The 14,790-nt window shown below is 63.9% G+C and overlaps 1 protein-coding gene across 2 annotated transcripts in view; it reads right to left on the bottom strand.

The window, feature by feature from the left end:
• Positions 1-2,868: 2,868 nt before the first annotated feature.
• The window catches only part of LOC142829296 (uncharacterized), a 53,134-nt gene continuing 41,212 nt past the window's right edge, over positions 2,869-14,790 (bottom strand). The window contains exons 1-3 of one of the 2 annotated variants that reach the window (XM_075928714.1): positions 14,558-14,695; positions 6,456-6,557; positions 2,869-6,009 (exon numbers count right to left, since the gene is read on the bottom strand). In XM_075928714.1, coding sequence (XP_075784829.1) covers positions 3,044-6,009; positions 6,456-6,522 — 3,033 coding nt within the window. In that variant the 5' untranslated portion in view covers positions 6,523-6,557; positions 14,558-14,695 and the 3' untranslated portion in view covers positions 2,869-3,043. Of the gene's footprint in view, positions 6,010-6,455; positions 6,558-14,557; positions 14,696-14,790 lie in introns of those variants that run through there. The other variant, XM_075928715.1, reaches the window with a different exon arrangement.

Raw genomic sequence — 14,790 nt, 5'->3', positions numbered from 1 at the left:
CAACCAAAACATTCCAGTGACACTACTAATTCTGACATTTTCCATCAGAATTTTGAATCGCATTGAAATTCCCCCCCTACAAACATTAAAATTCCAATGACATTTTTCATCAGTTTCAAATTTCAACAAAACATTTTCACTGGCATTTCAATTTTGATATTTCCTATCATGCTGGCAAATCTCATTGCAATGTTTCCCAGTTATGCTCTGAAATTCCAATGATGCTTTGCACCAGTGTCCAATTTCAGCACCATATTTTCATCGACATTTTTAATTTCAGTATTGCCAGCAGAATTCTGAATCGCTCAAAATATGATCTATCCGCATTTCTCATTGCATGTCAAAAGCTGTAAAACTTCATAGCCCAATAAACCCAACCATATTTCAATGAAAGGTCTCCACATGGATAAAGTTCATTACTACTTCAAATTTACATGGTGCGGAACAAAAATTCTGCCCCCAAAAATGTGGAATCTCCATCCCATCGCACTAACAGCCTCCGAAATGGACACAAATATTTTAAAGCAGAAATGCAACCCTGATCTCTTTCGAGGGGAATACGTTCGTTCTGACCTCATCCCTATGCACCAAAAAGGAGCAAAGAATGTTGTAAATTAACAGTATTTATTATCTGGATTGTGGTAGCGTCTATGAGCACCAGCCGTGGCCTACGACCCCTTTAGCACCCCCAGCAATAGACGCTGTACGGACACAGAACAAAAGAACTTGTACTCTGATGTCTGCGGCATTCAGCTTGTGCGTGTGGCGGAGGCTGGCGAGGTAAGTCCCAGCCACCGGAATCTAGTTCAGATTCCATGTACAGTAGAGGATGAAATCAACAAGGAGCCAGTTTGCAGCTTCAGAAGAGAGTAATATCCAGTCCTCCCTATGGCATCTCTTCCCAGTCCAGAACAGTAGCCATGTTACACTCCACAGGCCCTCTTCCAAATCCCACAGGAATACCGGCCCCAGAGCAGAACAACAGGCCCAACTACTCCGGTATCCTATCTCTATCCGTGACAGTTCCCAAAGGCCGAGAAGGGGCGATAGGGGATGTTTCCCTGGTCTGTTCCCTCCCGCTGGGGCACCTGGCGTTGGCCACTGTCCAAAGACAGGACACTGGGTTAGAGGGATGTCTGGCCTGACCCCGTCTGGCTCTTCTGATGTCGCAGCTGCTTCAGAGAAATACAGATGAACCCCCCATCCCCACCCTGGGGGAAAATCATTTCCAGCAAATCAAAAAAAAAAATCCCATGTAGGTTCAAACAAAATGTTTCCTTTTGAGCTGTGGTTGGGAATCAGGACGCAAACTCTTTGGGGGGATTATTTTCTGGGGGCTTTTTCCAACCCAAACCATTTGCCGAAATGGATGAGAAACCGCAAAATGTGTCGTGGCTTTGGCCAAAAAAAAAAAGAGTCTCCCACCATAGTTGCCGATTTCTCGTTTTGTCATGGGCTGGCCCCGCCCCCACCTTGCCTCTTCCCCCAGTCCTCCCCCTCCCTCCTGGAACCTGAGTGCCACAAACCAGCTGTTCACGGCGTTCCGGAAGCACTGGGAGGGAGGGGCAGGAGCCGATGTACTAGGGGCGTTGAAGGGGGCACAGGGAGGAGTTTAGTGCTGGGGGGTTCTCCCTTCCCGGGGGCTGCCACCGCTGGGAACGCCCGCAGTATCCTTCCCACAGCCGGATCCCTTCTTGCACTCGTTGTCGTGCTCGGCTCGGCCGTTACCGAGTGGCCGGCCCCCTGGCTCCGCAGAGCATGGGGGGGGTGAAATCAACACACCCCTGGGAGCCGCCTCCAAAGAGCTGCCATTGCTTTCCGAGGGGAAACGGGCCCCCGCTGGACTCCTCCTCCCACGCCAGGAGACGAAAAGTCACGTTTCACCAATGGCCCGGGGGGGACAGGATCGGGGGACGGGCAATGGCAGAGCCAGTCCTGGCTCCCGGGCCCTCTGCTCTAACCACTAGGCCCCACTCTCCTCCAAGCACTGGGCCTAGAACCCAGGAGTCCTGGTTCCCTGGCCACACTGCCTCCCACGACAGCCTGGAGGCCCGGGAAGGCTGCCAGAGAGAGGAAGAGGCTTCGGCCGACAGGAGCAGCGACGTGATTCCGGCCTCTGGGTTTGGGAGGACGGCGGGTTCTTGGCGCTCCCTGACAAAGGCCGAATGGGAAGCAGTGGGCAGGAGGGGAGGGGTAAGAGCCACACCAGAAAGGCTGGCCCAGTGCTGAAATGCGGCTGCCTCTGGGGCGGGGCAGCGAGGGGACAGTGACACCACTCACGGGCTCCCGTAAAGAAATGCAATTCCCCAGACAGATCCCAACATGGTCGGAGTCAAGTCCCCCGAATATATCTCAGGCCTATCCCCCACAAACCCAGCCCAACCCCCCCACAAACCCAGCCCTGAGATCCCAGCCGGACCCCCCCCACAAACCCAGCCCCCAGATCCCAGCCTGACCCCCCCACAAACCCAGCCCCCAGCCTGACCCCCCACAAACCCAGCCCCGAGATCCCAGCCTGACCCCCCACAAACCCAGCCCCCAGCCCGACCCCCCCCACAAACCCAGCCCCCAGATCCCAGCATGACCCCCATGAACACAGCCCCCCAGTCCAACTCCCCACAAACCCCATCCTCGCCCCCCACAAACCCAGCCCCCCAGATCCCAGTCCAACCCCCCCACAAACCCCATCCTCGCCCCCTGCAAACCCAGCCCCCCAGATCCTAGCCTGACCCCCCACAAACCCAGCCTCCCAGATCCAGCCTGACCCCCACAAACCCAGCCCCCCCATCCTAGTCTGACCTCCTGCAAACAGCCCCCTCCCCGAATCCCAGCCCAACCTCCTCCCCCCGGAACGCCACCCCTGAGAGCCCAGCCACGCCCCCACTAACCCAGCCCCCCGATCCCAGAGCAACCTGCCCCCTGCCAGACCAGATCCCATTCAAACAGATCCCGAAATTAGCCTCCCTTCCTTGCCAGCCCCCACAGCACCGCAGGCCTCCCTTGCTGACATCCGGACCCCCAGCTGCCCACCCCCCCGGCGGCCTCACGCCCTGTCCCCGACGTGGTTCTGGAGGTGCTGTAGGAGCACTGAGCCCCCCTGGGGGCCTTTGCTGCACTCCGGGCGCCCCAGAGACACGCTCCCGAGCCGGCGGGTGGCTGGGGCCGAGCTGCGGCCCGGGGGCTGGAGGCGTGGCCGAGCCGGGCCGTGGCGGGAGCCAGGAGCCAGGAAGTCGCCTGGTGCGTGGCTCTTGGGGCCACGCCCGGCCACGTGGTTTCCTTGGCTCAAGAGGACGGCGGAGATCTCAGCACAGCTCTTGCGGCGGTTCCCCCCGGGCCCGGCCGGCTCCCCTCCCGCGTGGACTTCCTGGTGCCGGGCCAGGGCGGCGGCGTCCGAGAAGCCCCGCCCACACTCCGGGCACCGGCAGGGCTTGGGGTGGGAGGCCAGGTGGCGGGAGAGCCCGGAGCCCTCGGCGAAGCTCTGGCCGCAGTCGTGGCACTTGTAGGGCTCGGTGGCCAGGCGCTGGATGAGGCTGGCGATCTCGCCGGAGCCGCGGCGGCCGCCGTCGAGAACAGGATCCACCGCGGGCCGGCCTCCTTCCTGGGACGGTTCCCCCCTGGGGCAGCCTCTTTCCCGGCCCTCGAGATCGGCACGGTCGGGGCCGGGCTCCACCTCGGCGGGGTTTCTCCCGCGGGCCGGGCAGTCGTGGGAGGGCTTGGCCGTGGCCTGGCCTCTCTGGTGGGCGCCCGGCGCCCCGAGGCCCTGCCCACAATCGGGGCACCGCAGCTTCTCGCGGATGTGGCTCCTCTGGTGCTGGGTGAGGGCGGCGATGTCACCAAAGCTCTGCCCACAGTCCGGGCACCTGTACAGCTTCTCGCGCATGTGGGTGATCTGGTGCCGGGTCAGGGCCGCGCTGTCCGCGCAGGCCTGCCCGCACTCGGGGCAGATGCACGGGGCGTGGGTCTGCCGGTGCTCGGCCAGCGCCGCGCACCCTTCCAAACCGAGCCCGCACTCACTGCAGACGCAGGACCCGTGGCGCTCCTGGTGCTTGGCCAATGCTGAGGTATCTCCGAAGCTCTGCCCACACTCACTACAGATGCAGGAGGCGTGGCTCTCCTGGTGCTGGGCGAGGGCGGAGCTGTCTCCAAAGCCCCGCCCACACTCGCTACAGATGCAGGAGGCGTGGCTCTCCTGGTGCTGGGCGAGGGCGGAGCTGTCTCCAAAGCCCCGCCCACACTCGTTACAGATGCAGGAGGCGTGGCTCTCCTGGTGCTGGGCGAGGGCGGAGCTGTCTCCAAAGCCCCGCCCACACTCGCTACAGATGCAGGAGGCGTGGCTCTCCTGGTGCTGGGCGAGGGCGGAGCTGTCTCCAAAGCCCCGCCCACACTCGCTACAGATGCAGGAGGCGTGGCTCTCCTGGTGGTCGGCGAGGGCGGAGCTGTCTCCAAAGCCCCGCCCACACTCGCTACAGATGCAGGAGGCGTGGCTCTCCTGGTGCTGGGCGAGGGCGGAGCTGTCTCCAAAGCCCCGCCCACACTCGCTACAGATGCAGGAGGCGTGGCTCTCCTGGTGGTCGGCGAGGGCGGAGCTGTCTCCAAAGCTCCGCCCGCACTCTTTGCAGACACAGGACCCGTGGCTCTGCTGGCGGGCCCTGCCTCCTGCCCCGCCGCCGTGCCCCTCCTCCTGGTGCCGCCGCAGCGCCGCCTCCTCGGCAAAGCGCTGCCCGCACTCGTGGCACACGTGGGGCCGCTCCTCCATGTGGATGCGCTCGTGGGTGATGAGGTTGGAGCTCTGGCTGAAGGCCTTGCCGCACTCCCCGCACCGGTAGGGCTTCTCGCCGGTGTGGGTGCGGCGGTGCTGGATGAGGTGGGAGCTGCGCACGAAGCTCTTGCCGCACTCCCCGCACTGGTAGGGCTTCTCGCCGGTGTGGATGCGCTGGTGACGGATGAGGGTGGAGCTCATCCCGAAGCTCTTCCCGCACTCCCCGCACCGGTAGGGCTTCTCGCCCCGGTGGATGCGCATGTGCAGGGTGAGGTTGGAGCTGAGGCTGAAGCTCTGCCCGCACTCGGCGCAGGCGTAGGGCCGCTCCTCGGTGTGGCAGCGCTGGTGGCGGGCCAGCGCCGAGCTGAGCCCGAACGTCTTGTGGCAGGTGGGGCACTTGTAGGGCTCCACGCCCATGTGCAGCCGCTGGTGCTTGACCAGCGTGGCGCTGTGCCCGAAGCTCTTCCCGCACTGCAGGCATTCGTAGGGCTTCTCGCCGGTGTGGGTGCGCTGGTGCTGGATGAGCTCCGAGCTCTGGATGAAGGTCTTCCCGCACTCGGTGCAGCGGAAGGGCTTCTCCCCGGCGTGGATCTTCTGGTGCTTCACCAGGTTGGCGCTCTGGGTGAAGCCTTTGCCGCACTGGGCGCACTTGAAGGGGCGCTCGCCCGTGTGCGTGATCTGGTGCTGGATGAGGTCGGAGCTGCGGTAGAAGCTCTTCTTGCAGTCCCCGCACTGGTAGGGCTTCTCGCCGGTGTGGGAGCGCTGGTGCTTGATGAGGTTGGTGCTCTGGCTGAAGGCCTTGCCGCACTCCCCGCACTGGTAGGGCTTCTCGCCGGTGTGGGTGCGCTGGTGCTGGATGAGGTTGGAGCTCCAGCTGAAGGCCTTGCCGCACTCCCCGCACTGGTAGGGCTTCTCGCCGGTGTGGGTGCGCTGGTGCTGGACCAGGTGGGAGCTCTGCGTGAAGCTCTTGCCGCACTCGGAGCAGGTGTTGGGCCGCTCGCCCGTGTGGATGCGCTGGTGACGCACCAGCTTGGACCACTGGGTGAAGCTCTTCCCGCACTCGTTGCAGATGTAGGGGCGCTCGCCCTTGCGCTGCGGAGGGGCGGGGCGGGAGGAGGTGGTGGCGGGGGATGGGGGCTCCAGCGGGGCAGGGCGGCCCCCTTGAGTCCAGGAACGGTTCCCCCACTGCCACTCGGCGCTGGCAAGCTTGGGGTCCGGGGGAGGTTTGTCCTCCGGCGACGTGCGCTCAGCTGTGGGGGAGAAAGAGAAAGATGATGGGAATGTGTCCGGAGGCCTGGGCTCCAGTCCTGGCTCTGGGAAGGGAGTGGGGGCTAGTGGTTAGAGCCAGGACTCCTGGCTTCTCTCCCCAGGTCCTAGTGCAGCCGTGGCCAATCCGTGCCCGCGAGCCGCATGCGGCTCTTCCCCCACATGTGGCTGGGGCTTTTCTCTTTTGCTCAACAACTCTCCCCACCCCGGCTCTTTGCACTATAGGCACAACTATTTTGGCTCTTTGCCTGTAACGGGTTGGCCAGCCCTGGCCTAGTGGGTAGAGCAGCTGAGGCTGCACCCTCCCTGGCCTGCTACAAGGCCAACTAGAGAGCCAAGGAGCTGTGAGACCCAACCCCGATCCCCAGCCTCAGGTTACTGCTGGACATTGTCCAAGCCGGCCTGGCTCGTTCCTCGCCCGCGTGGTTACCTCCCGAGATCTCCCGTTCCTCGGAGCCCTGGAGACCCGGGGCGCTCGGCTCTGGCCCTCGCTCCATCCAGGAGGTCACAGCAGGAGAAGAATCGGGATAATCTGTGCATGGAGAAAAGACAAACAGATAATGGGACAGGGAGGACCAATATGGGGAGTCCTGGCTCTCAGTCTCCCTGCCTTAGCCCACTTGACTCCGCTCCCCTCCCAGAGCTGGGGGCAGACCCCAGGAATCCAGGCTCCCACCCCGCAACCACACACTAACCACTAGACCCCACTCCCATCCCAGAGCTGGGGAGAGACCCCAGGAATCCAGGCTCCCACCCCTCAACCACACACTAACCACTAGACCCCACTCCCCTCCCAGAGCTGGGGGGAGACCCCAGGAATCCAGGCTCCCACCCCGCAACCACACACTAACCACTAGACCCCACTCCCCTCCTGGAGGTGGGGAGAGACCCCAGGAATCCCAGCTTGCAGTAGGGATGGGGAGCTGCCAGGCGGATCAGATTAACCCTGTGCCCAGCCGTGTAGCGCTTTCCCTGCGGATCTCAAGGCACATAACGTGGGCAAGGGAGGCGACTGGTAACCATTTTATAGTAGGGGAAACTGAGGCACGGAGGGTTCATTCATACACATTCAGAAACTGAACCCAGGAGTCCTGGCTCCCTGCTCTAACCATTAGCCCCCACTCCCTGCCAGGCCCTGTCTCCACTGGTGTCTGCGGGGACCACACCGTGTTTACACAGAGGTCACCGAGCTCCGGATCCGCCCCCACAGCTGATTCCAGAAGTGAAGCAGGCTCCCCGACCGCAGCCCAAGGGGTGCACAGCGCCGCCCTCCCGGCCTGGCTGCGTCCGACCAAAGGAACAGCTCCCTGTCAGTTTCCACGCAGGGTCTGGGGGGTTGGTTTTCTTGACTCGTCAAAGCAATTAGAGCGCATTACCTAATTAATCCTGCCCGCAGCCCTGGGAGGTAGGTATTCTTAGCCCGCCCTGACACACAGGCGGCTGAGTCACACCAATGAACTCATCTGCCCGGAGGACACAGGATGAGCTGGTGGCAGGGCGGAGATTTCGGCTCCGAAATCCCTGGCTGCGAGTCATGTGCCCGGCGCCTCCGTGGTTAGCGACCGGGCGCCGAGCCCCCCTCCGGCAGCGGGAGCCGCGGGATGCGCACCAGGGCGGCCCCGCTCGGAAGCCGGCCCTGACGCCCTTCGCGCCGGATTTCGCCGCCTCGCGGCCGGTCCTCAGCTCTGGGAACTTGGACCGGGGCGTTTCCCCTAAAAACCCGGCTGCGTCTTTTCTTCCTCCTCGTGTCTTCAGCATCCTTAAAGCGCCTTCCGAGCCTGTAGTCAGTTACCACGGGGAGTTCTGCGCAGCCCCGCCATGCGACTGGCAGGTAGACACACCCTGAGGGAAACCCAGGCCCTGCTGCGCCAGGAGCTGCACAAACCCAGATGGGGGCGTGGGTCTCGTTTTACACTGTATAAGACCTCACTTCTCCCAGAGATCAAGAGAGGAACCAGGAGTCCTGGCTCCCCTGCTCTAACCACTAGACCCCACTACCCCTAGATCCCAGGAGTCCTGGCTCCTCTGCCCCCTGCTCTAACCACTAGACCCCACTACCCCTAGATCCCAGGAGTCCTGGCTCCCCCACCCCCTTGCTCTAACCACTACACCCGAGTCCCTCCCTGAGCTGGGGTGAGAAGCCAGGAGCCTGGCTCGCTCCCCACCCCGCTCCAGCTATAAAGACAGATACCGATTTGGGGGAGCATCGATTTTTCCGCCCCTCTCTGCCATCTTGAGGAGGGCCCCCTCCCCACACAGCCGGCTCCTACTGTGGGGGAGAAAAAGCGGCCGATTTGCTAGGCGATGTCGTTAAGAACAACTGGCCAGCCAGGCGCCGCAGCTGCGCTTTCAGCCAGCGGGCCTGCAGCATGGCTGCTGGTTTGCTGCCAATCGGTGTTTATTATCACCGAACTGCCCGGCAGCGGGCTCTCCTCGGTCACCCAGCCCAGCACAACGCCAGGCCACCGTCTCTCGTCCTGTCCTCCGGCAGGGAGAACAATTAATCACCCTCCGCTTCGTAACCATCTTCCCCGTGCCTGACACCCGTTTTCCTGTCCCCGCGGGGGCTCCTCCCCACGCTACGCAAGCCCGTTTTCCCCGCCTCGCGCGTCAGCCATGTTCCCGAGACCAGCCAGCCTTTCGGCGCGCTCTTCCGGACTCTGCCACGCGGCCGCGTCGTTCCCAAGGAGCTGGACACCGACCGGCCTTTCGGCGCGCTCTTCCGGACGCTGCCACGCGGCCGCGTCGTTCCCAAGGAGCTGGACACCGACCGGCCTTTCGGCGCGCTCTTCCGGACTCTGCCACGCGGCCGCGTCGTTCCCAAGGAGCTGGACACCGACCGGCCTTTCGGCGCGCTCTTCCGGACTCTGCCACGCGGCCACGTCGTTCCCAAGGAGCTGGACACCGGCCGGCCTTTCGACACGCTCTTCCGGACTCTGCCACGCGGCCGCGTCGTTCCCAAGGAGCTGGACACCGGCCGGCCTTTCGGCGCGCTCTTCCAGACTCTGCCACGCGGCCGCGTCGTTCCCAAGGAGCTGGACACCGGCCGGCCTTTCGGCGCGCTCTTCCGGACTCTGCCACGCGGCCGCGTCGTTCCCAAGGAGCTGGACACCGGCCGGCCTTTCGGTGCGCTCTTCCGGACTCTGCCACGCGGCCGCGTCGTTCCCAAGGAGCTGGACACCGGCCGGCCTTTCGGCGCGCTCTTCCGGACTCTGCCACGCGGCCGCGTCGTTCCCAAGGAGCTGGACACCGACCGGCCTTTCGGCGCGCTCTTCCGGACTCTGCCACGCGGCCGCGTCGTTCCCAAGGAGCTGGACACCGACCGGCCTTTCGGCGCGCTCTTCCGGACTCTGCAACGCGGCCACGTCGTTCCCAAGGAGCTGGACACCGACCGGCCTTTCGACGTGCTCTTCCGGACTCTGCCACGCGGCCGCGTCGTTCCCAAGGAGCTGGACACCGGCCGGCCTTTCGACGCGCTCTTCCGGACTCTGCAACGCGGCCGCGTCGTTCCCAAGGAGCTGGACACCGGCCGGCCTTTCGGCGCGCTCTTCCAGACTCTGCAACGCGGCCGCGTCGTTCTCAAGGAGCTGGACACCGACCGGCCTTTCGGCGCGCTCTTCCGGACTCTGCCACGCGGCCGCGTCGTTCCCAAGGAGCTGGACACCGACCGGCCTTTCGGCGCGCTCTTCCGGACTCTGCCACGCGGCCGCGTCGTTCCCAAGGAGCTGGACACCGACCGGCCTTTCGGCGCGCTCTTCCGGACTCTGCCACGCGGCCGCGTCGTTCCCAAGGAGCTGGACACCGACCGGCCTTTCGGCGCGCTCTTCCGGACTCTGCCACGCGGCCGCGTCGTTCCCAAGGAGCTGGACACCGACCGGCCTTTCGGCGCGCTCTTCCGGACTCTGCAACGCGGCCACGTCGTTCCCAAGGAGCTGGACACCGACCGGCCTTTCGACGTGCTCTTCCGGACTCTGCCACGCGGCCGCGTCGTTCCCAAGGAGCTGGACACCGGCCGGCCTTTCGACGCGCTCTTCCGGACTCTGCAACGCGGCCGCGTCGTTCCCAAGGAGCTGGACACCGGCCGGCCTTTCGGCGCGCTCTTCCAGACTCTGCAACGCGGCCGCGTCGTTCTCAAGGAGCTGGACACCGACCGGCCTTTCGGCGCGCTCTTCCGGACTCTGCCACGCGGCCACGTCGTTCCCAAGGAGCTGGACACCGACCGGCCTTTCGACGCGCTCTTCCGGACTCTGCAACGCGGCCGCGTCGTTCCCAAGGAGCTGGACACCGGCCGGCCTTTCGGTGCCGAGCCCGGCAGCAGAATTCTCTCTCGGGTCTTGCTCTCCACGCTCCTGCCGACAGCCCCAGAGCGATATGTACGGGGCTGCCTCCTGTTCCGTCTGTGAGCCGCTCTCACCCCCGGATCGCTGGCTGCACACGCCCTCCTAGGTCAGGTTTTGGGCCAAGCTGCATTCCTGCCCTTAGACTTCCAGCCTATTTAACAACCGTGCCTCGACCGGGTCCAACTTCCTGGAGAAGCGGGGCCGGAGAATAGCACCTGGCTGCTCCAGCATGGAGCCCGATCACCTGTGTCTGGCTCCGGCATCTTCCAGGAAGTCAGCCAGTCTAGAGTGGAAGGCCTCAAGATGGGAATTCCACCCCTGGCCTTGGGAGGTTGTGGCCAGGGCTGATCACGGAGTGTGGAAAACGTGCTGCCTTATTGGGATCTGTTTGGCTTCTAGATGCAGGCCATGGATTTCTCAGCTGGATTCCAGCCCTGACAGGGCCTGGGATGGTCTCTGACCTCTGGGGATCTCGGGGCCTTTCCATCTTCCTTTGGAGGTGCATGGGCCGTCTCTCCCTCGTTTTCTCCAGCCCTAGCCTCGTTTTCGTGGGTCCTCGACCGCTCGTGCTGCCCCATAGCTGCGGGCCCTACGCCGGTAGCGGTGTCAGGTACAAGCACCCCTGTTTTCTTGTTCACACAGACCAAGGTGGAATCAGCCCTTTCCATCATGGGGAGCACATGCTGAGTTGGGTGCCCAGTATGAACTCCCTTAGCAGGGCTGGGGAGAGAACCCAGGAGTCCTGGCTTGCTTGCTGCTCTCACCACTAGACCTCACTCCCCTCCCAGAACTCCTGGCTTCTGGCGGGGCCACTCTGAACCTGCCCAAACATGGAGCCACACACACAAGCCCGGGACAGGGTGGGCCTGGGGCAGTCTCACCAGCCTCACACGAGCAGGGGAAACCGAGTCCCTGTGCTGCGCATCTCCATCCCCGGACGCCGCTCGCTCTCCCATTTTCACGGAGATGAAAACCTTGCTCACCTGAGGAGTAGCTTGACCACCCCCCTCCCAGCCCAGCATAACCCCGGCTCCCTGTGGCGCGAGGGAAGCGATGGGTAAGGTTTGAACATGCACGTTGCTGGGAGACCCGGCACCTCCAGTCCCCCCCGCCCTGGCTGTGGGGACCCTGCTGGGCTCAGCTACACAAAGCTCTCACTAGGACTGCTAAGGGGTGAGGGAACTGGGCATCTGGACTCTGGGTGCTAACCCCAGCTCGGGGAGGGGACGGGGGCCCGGACTTCTGGGATCTCTCCCCAGGACTGGGATGGGAGCGAGGGGGCTCGTGGGTTAGAACAGGGGGTTTGAGAGCCAGGACTCCTGGGTTGTCTCTTTGGGAGAGGAGTGGGGGCTAGTGGTTAGACGGGGGGAGGGGAGCTGGAGCCAGGACTCCTGGGTTCTCTCTTTAGGAAGGCAGTGGGGGCTAATGGTTAGAACGGGGGATGCGGTGGGGAGCCAGGACTCCTGGGTTCTCTCTTTAGGAAGGCAGTGGGGGCTAATGGTTAGAACGGGGGATGCGGTGGGGAGCCAGGACTCCTGGGTTCTCTCTTTAGGAAGGCAGTGGGGGCTAATGGTTAGAACGGGGGATGCGGTGGGGAGCCAGGACTCCTGGGTTGACTTGTTGGGAAGGCAGTGGGGGCTAGTGGTTAGAGCGGGGGATGCGGTGCGGAGCCAGGACTCCTGGGTTGACTTGTTGGGAAGGCAGTGGGGGCTAGTGGTTAGAGCGGGGGATGCGGTGCGGAGCCAGGACTCCTGGGCTGACTTGTTGGGAAGGCAGTGGGTGCTAGTGGTTAGAGCGGGGCGCTGGGATCGAGGACTCCTGGGTGCTCTCTTTGGGAGGGCAGTGGGGGCTAGTGGTTAGAGCGGGGCGCTGGGATCAGGACTCCTGGGTTCTCTCTTTGGGAAGGCAGTGGGGGCTAGTGGTTAGAGCGGGGCGCTGGGATCGAGGACTCCTGGGTGCTCTCTTTGGGAGGGCAGTGGGGGCTAGTGGTTAGAGCGGGGCGCTGGGCTCAGGACTCCTGGGTTCTCTCTTTGGGAGGGCAGTGGGGGCTAGTGGTTAGAGCGGGGCGCTGGGATCAGGACTCCTGGGTTCTCTCTTTGGGAAGGCAGTGGGGGCTAGTGGTCAGAGCGGGGCGCTGGGATCAGGACTCCTGGGTTCTCTCTTTGGGAAGGCAGTGGGGGCTAGTGGTCAGAGCGGGGCGCTGGGATCAAGGACTCCTGGGTGCTCTCTTTGGGAGGGCAGTGGGGGCTAGTGGTTAGAGCGGGGCGCTGGGCTCAGGACTCCTGGGTTCTCTCTTTGGGAGGGCAGTGGGGGCTAGTGGTTAGAGCGGGGCGCTGGGATCAGGACTCCTGGGTGCTCTCTTTGGGAGGGCAGTGGGGGCTAGTGGTTAGAGCGGGGCGCTGGGATCAGGACTCCTGGGTTCTCTCTTTGGGAGGGCAGTGGGGGCTAGTGGTCAGAGAGGGGCGCTGGGATCAGGACTCCTGGGTGCTCTCTTTGGGAAGGCAGTGGGGGCTAGTGGTCAGAGCGGGGCGCTGGGATCAGGACTCCTGGGTTCTCTCTTTGGGAGGGCAGTGGGGGCTAGTGGTTAGAGCGGGGCGCTGGGCTCAGGACTCCTGGGTTCTCTCTTTGGGGGGGTAGTGGGGGCTAGTGGTTAGAGCGGGGCGCTGGGCTCAGGACTCCTGGGTTCTCTCTTTGGGAGGGCAGTGGGGGCTAGTGGTTAGAGCGGGGCGCTGGGATCAGGACTCCTGGGTTCTCTCTTTGGGAGGGCAGTGGGGGCTAGTGGTTAGAGCGGGGCGCTGGGATCAGGACTCCTGGGTTCTCTCTTTGGGAGGGCAGTGGGGGCTAGTGGTTAGAGCGGGGCGCTGGGATCAGGACTCCTGGGTTCTCTCTTTGGGAGGGCAGTGGGGGCTAGTGGTTAGAGCGGGGCGCTGGGCTCAGGACTCCTGGGTGCTCTCTTTGGGAAGGCAGTGGGGGCTAGTGGTTAGAGCGGGGCGCTGGGCTCAGGACTCCTGGGTTCTCTCTTTGGGAGGGCAGTGGGGGCTAGTGGTTAGAGCGGGGCGCTGGGATCAGGACTCCTGGGTTCTCTCTTTGGGAGGGCAGTGGGGGCTAGTGGTTAGAGCGGGGCGCTGGGCTCAGGACTCCTGGGTTCTCTCTTTTGGAGGGCAGTGGGGGCTAGTGGTTAGAGCGGGGCGCTGGGCTCAGGACTCCTGGGTGCTCTCTTTGGGAAGGCAGTGGGGGCTAGAGGTTAGAGCGGGGCGCTGGGCTCAGGACTCCTGGGTTCTCTCTTTGGGAGGGCAGTGGGGGCTAGTGGTCAGAGCGGGGCGCTGGGATCAGGACTCCTGGGTTCTCTCTTTGGGAAGGCAGTGGGGGCTAGTGGTCAGAGCGGGGTGCTGGGCTCAGGACTCCTGGGTTCTCTCTTTGGGAGGGCAGTGGGGGCTAGTGGTTAGAGCGGGGCGCTGGGCTCAGGACTCCTGGGTTCTCTCTTTGGGAGGGCAGTGGGGGCTAGTGGTTAGAGCGGGGCGCTGGGATCAGGACTCCTGGGTTCTCTCTTTGGGAGGGCAGTGGGGGCTAGTGGTTAGAGCGGGGCGCTGGGCTCAGGACTCCTGGGTTCTCTCTTTGGGAGGGCAGTGGGGGCTAGTGGTTAGAGCGGGGCGCTGGGATCAGGACTCCTGGGTTCTCTCTTTGGGAGGGCAGTGGGGGCTAGTGGTCAGAGCGGGGCGCTGGGCTCAGGACTCCTGGGTTCTCTCTTTGGGAGGGCAGTGGGGGCTAGTGGTTAGAGCGGGGCGCTGGGCTCAGGACTCCTGGGTTCTCTCTTTGGGAGGGCAGTGGGGGCTAGTGGTCAGAGCGGGGCGCTGGGCTCAGGACTCCTGGGTGCTCTCTTTGGGAAGGCAGTGGGGGCTAGTGGTTAGAGCGGGGCGCTGGGATCAGGACTCCTGGGTGCTCTCTTTGGGAGGGCAGTGGGGGCTAGTGGTTAGAGCGGGGCGCTGGGATCAGGACTCCTGGGTTCTCTCTTTGGGAGGGCAGTGGGGGCTAGTGGTCAGAGCGGGGCGCTGGGCTCAGGACTCCTGGGTTCTCTCTTTGGGGGGGCAGCGGGGGCTGGTGCAGCGGAGCCGCCCCTCCCTCCCTGCCCGCCTCGGAGCCGCCCGCCGCCCCCCCTCCATTGTTCCCGCTGCCTGCCCCGGGCCCCACTCACCGCTGCGGCCGGGGGCGCTAGGCGGGCGGCAGCCCCGCGGCCCCCTGGCCGGGCTCGCAGGCGAGCTGGGCGGGCTCAGGGTGACTGCCTGGCGAGCGGAGGAAGGTCCCTTCTCGTATCCTGTCCCCAACCCTCCCACCCTCTTACGCTACTTCCCGCTCCTGCCGCCAGCCGGGAGCCAGCGAGCTCCGCGGGCTCGAACAGCTGGGCGCCGGGTTCTAGCCCCGCCCCCG

This window comes from Pelodiscus sinensis, chromosome 4 (genome assembly GCF_049634645.1).
Source record: "Pelodiscus sinensis isolate JC-2024 chromosome 4, ASM4963464v1, whole genome shotgun sequence".
In the NCBI taxonomy this organism is placed as follows: domain Eukaryota; kingdom Metazoa; phylum Chordata; order Testudines; family Trionychidae; genus Pelodiscus; species Pelodiscus sinensis.
The sequence above is the reverse complement of the archived record's forward strand: the minus strand, read 5'-3'. Positions and strand labels throughout refer to the sequence as shown.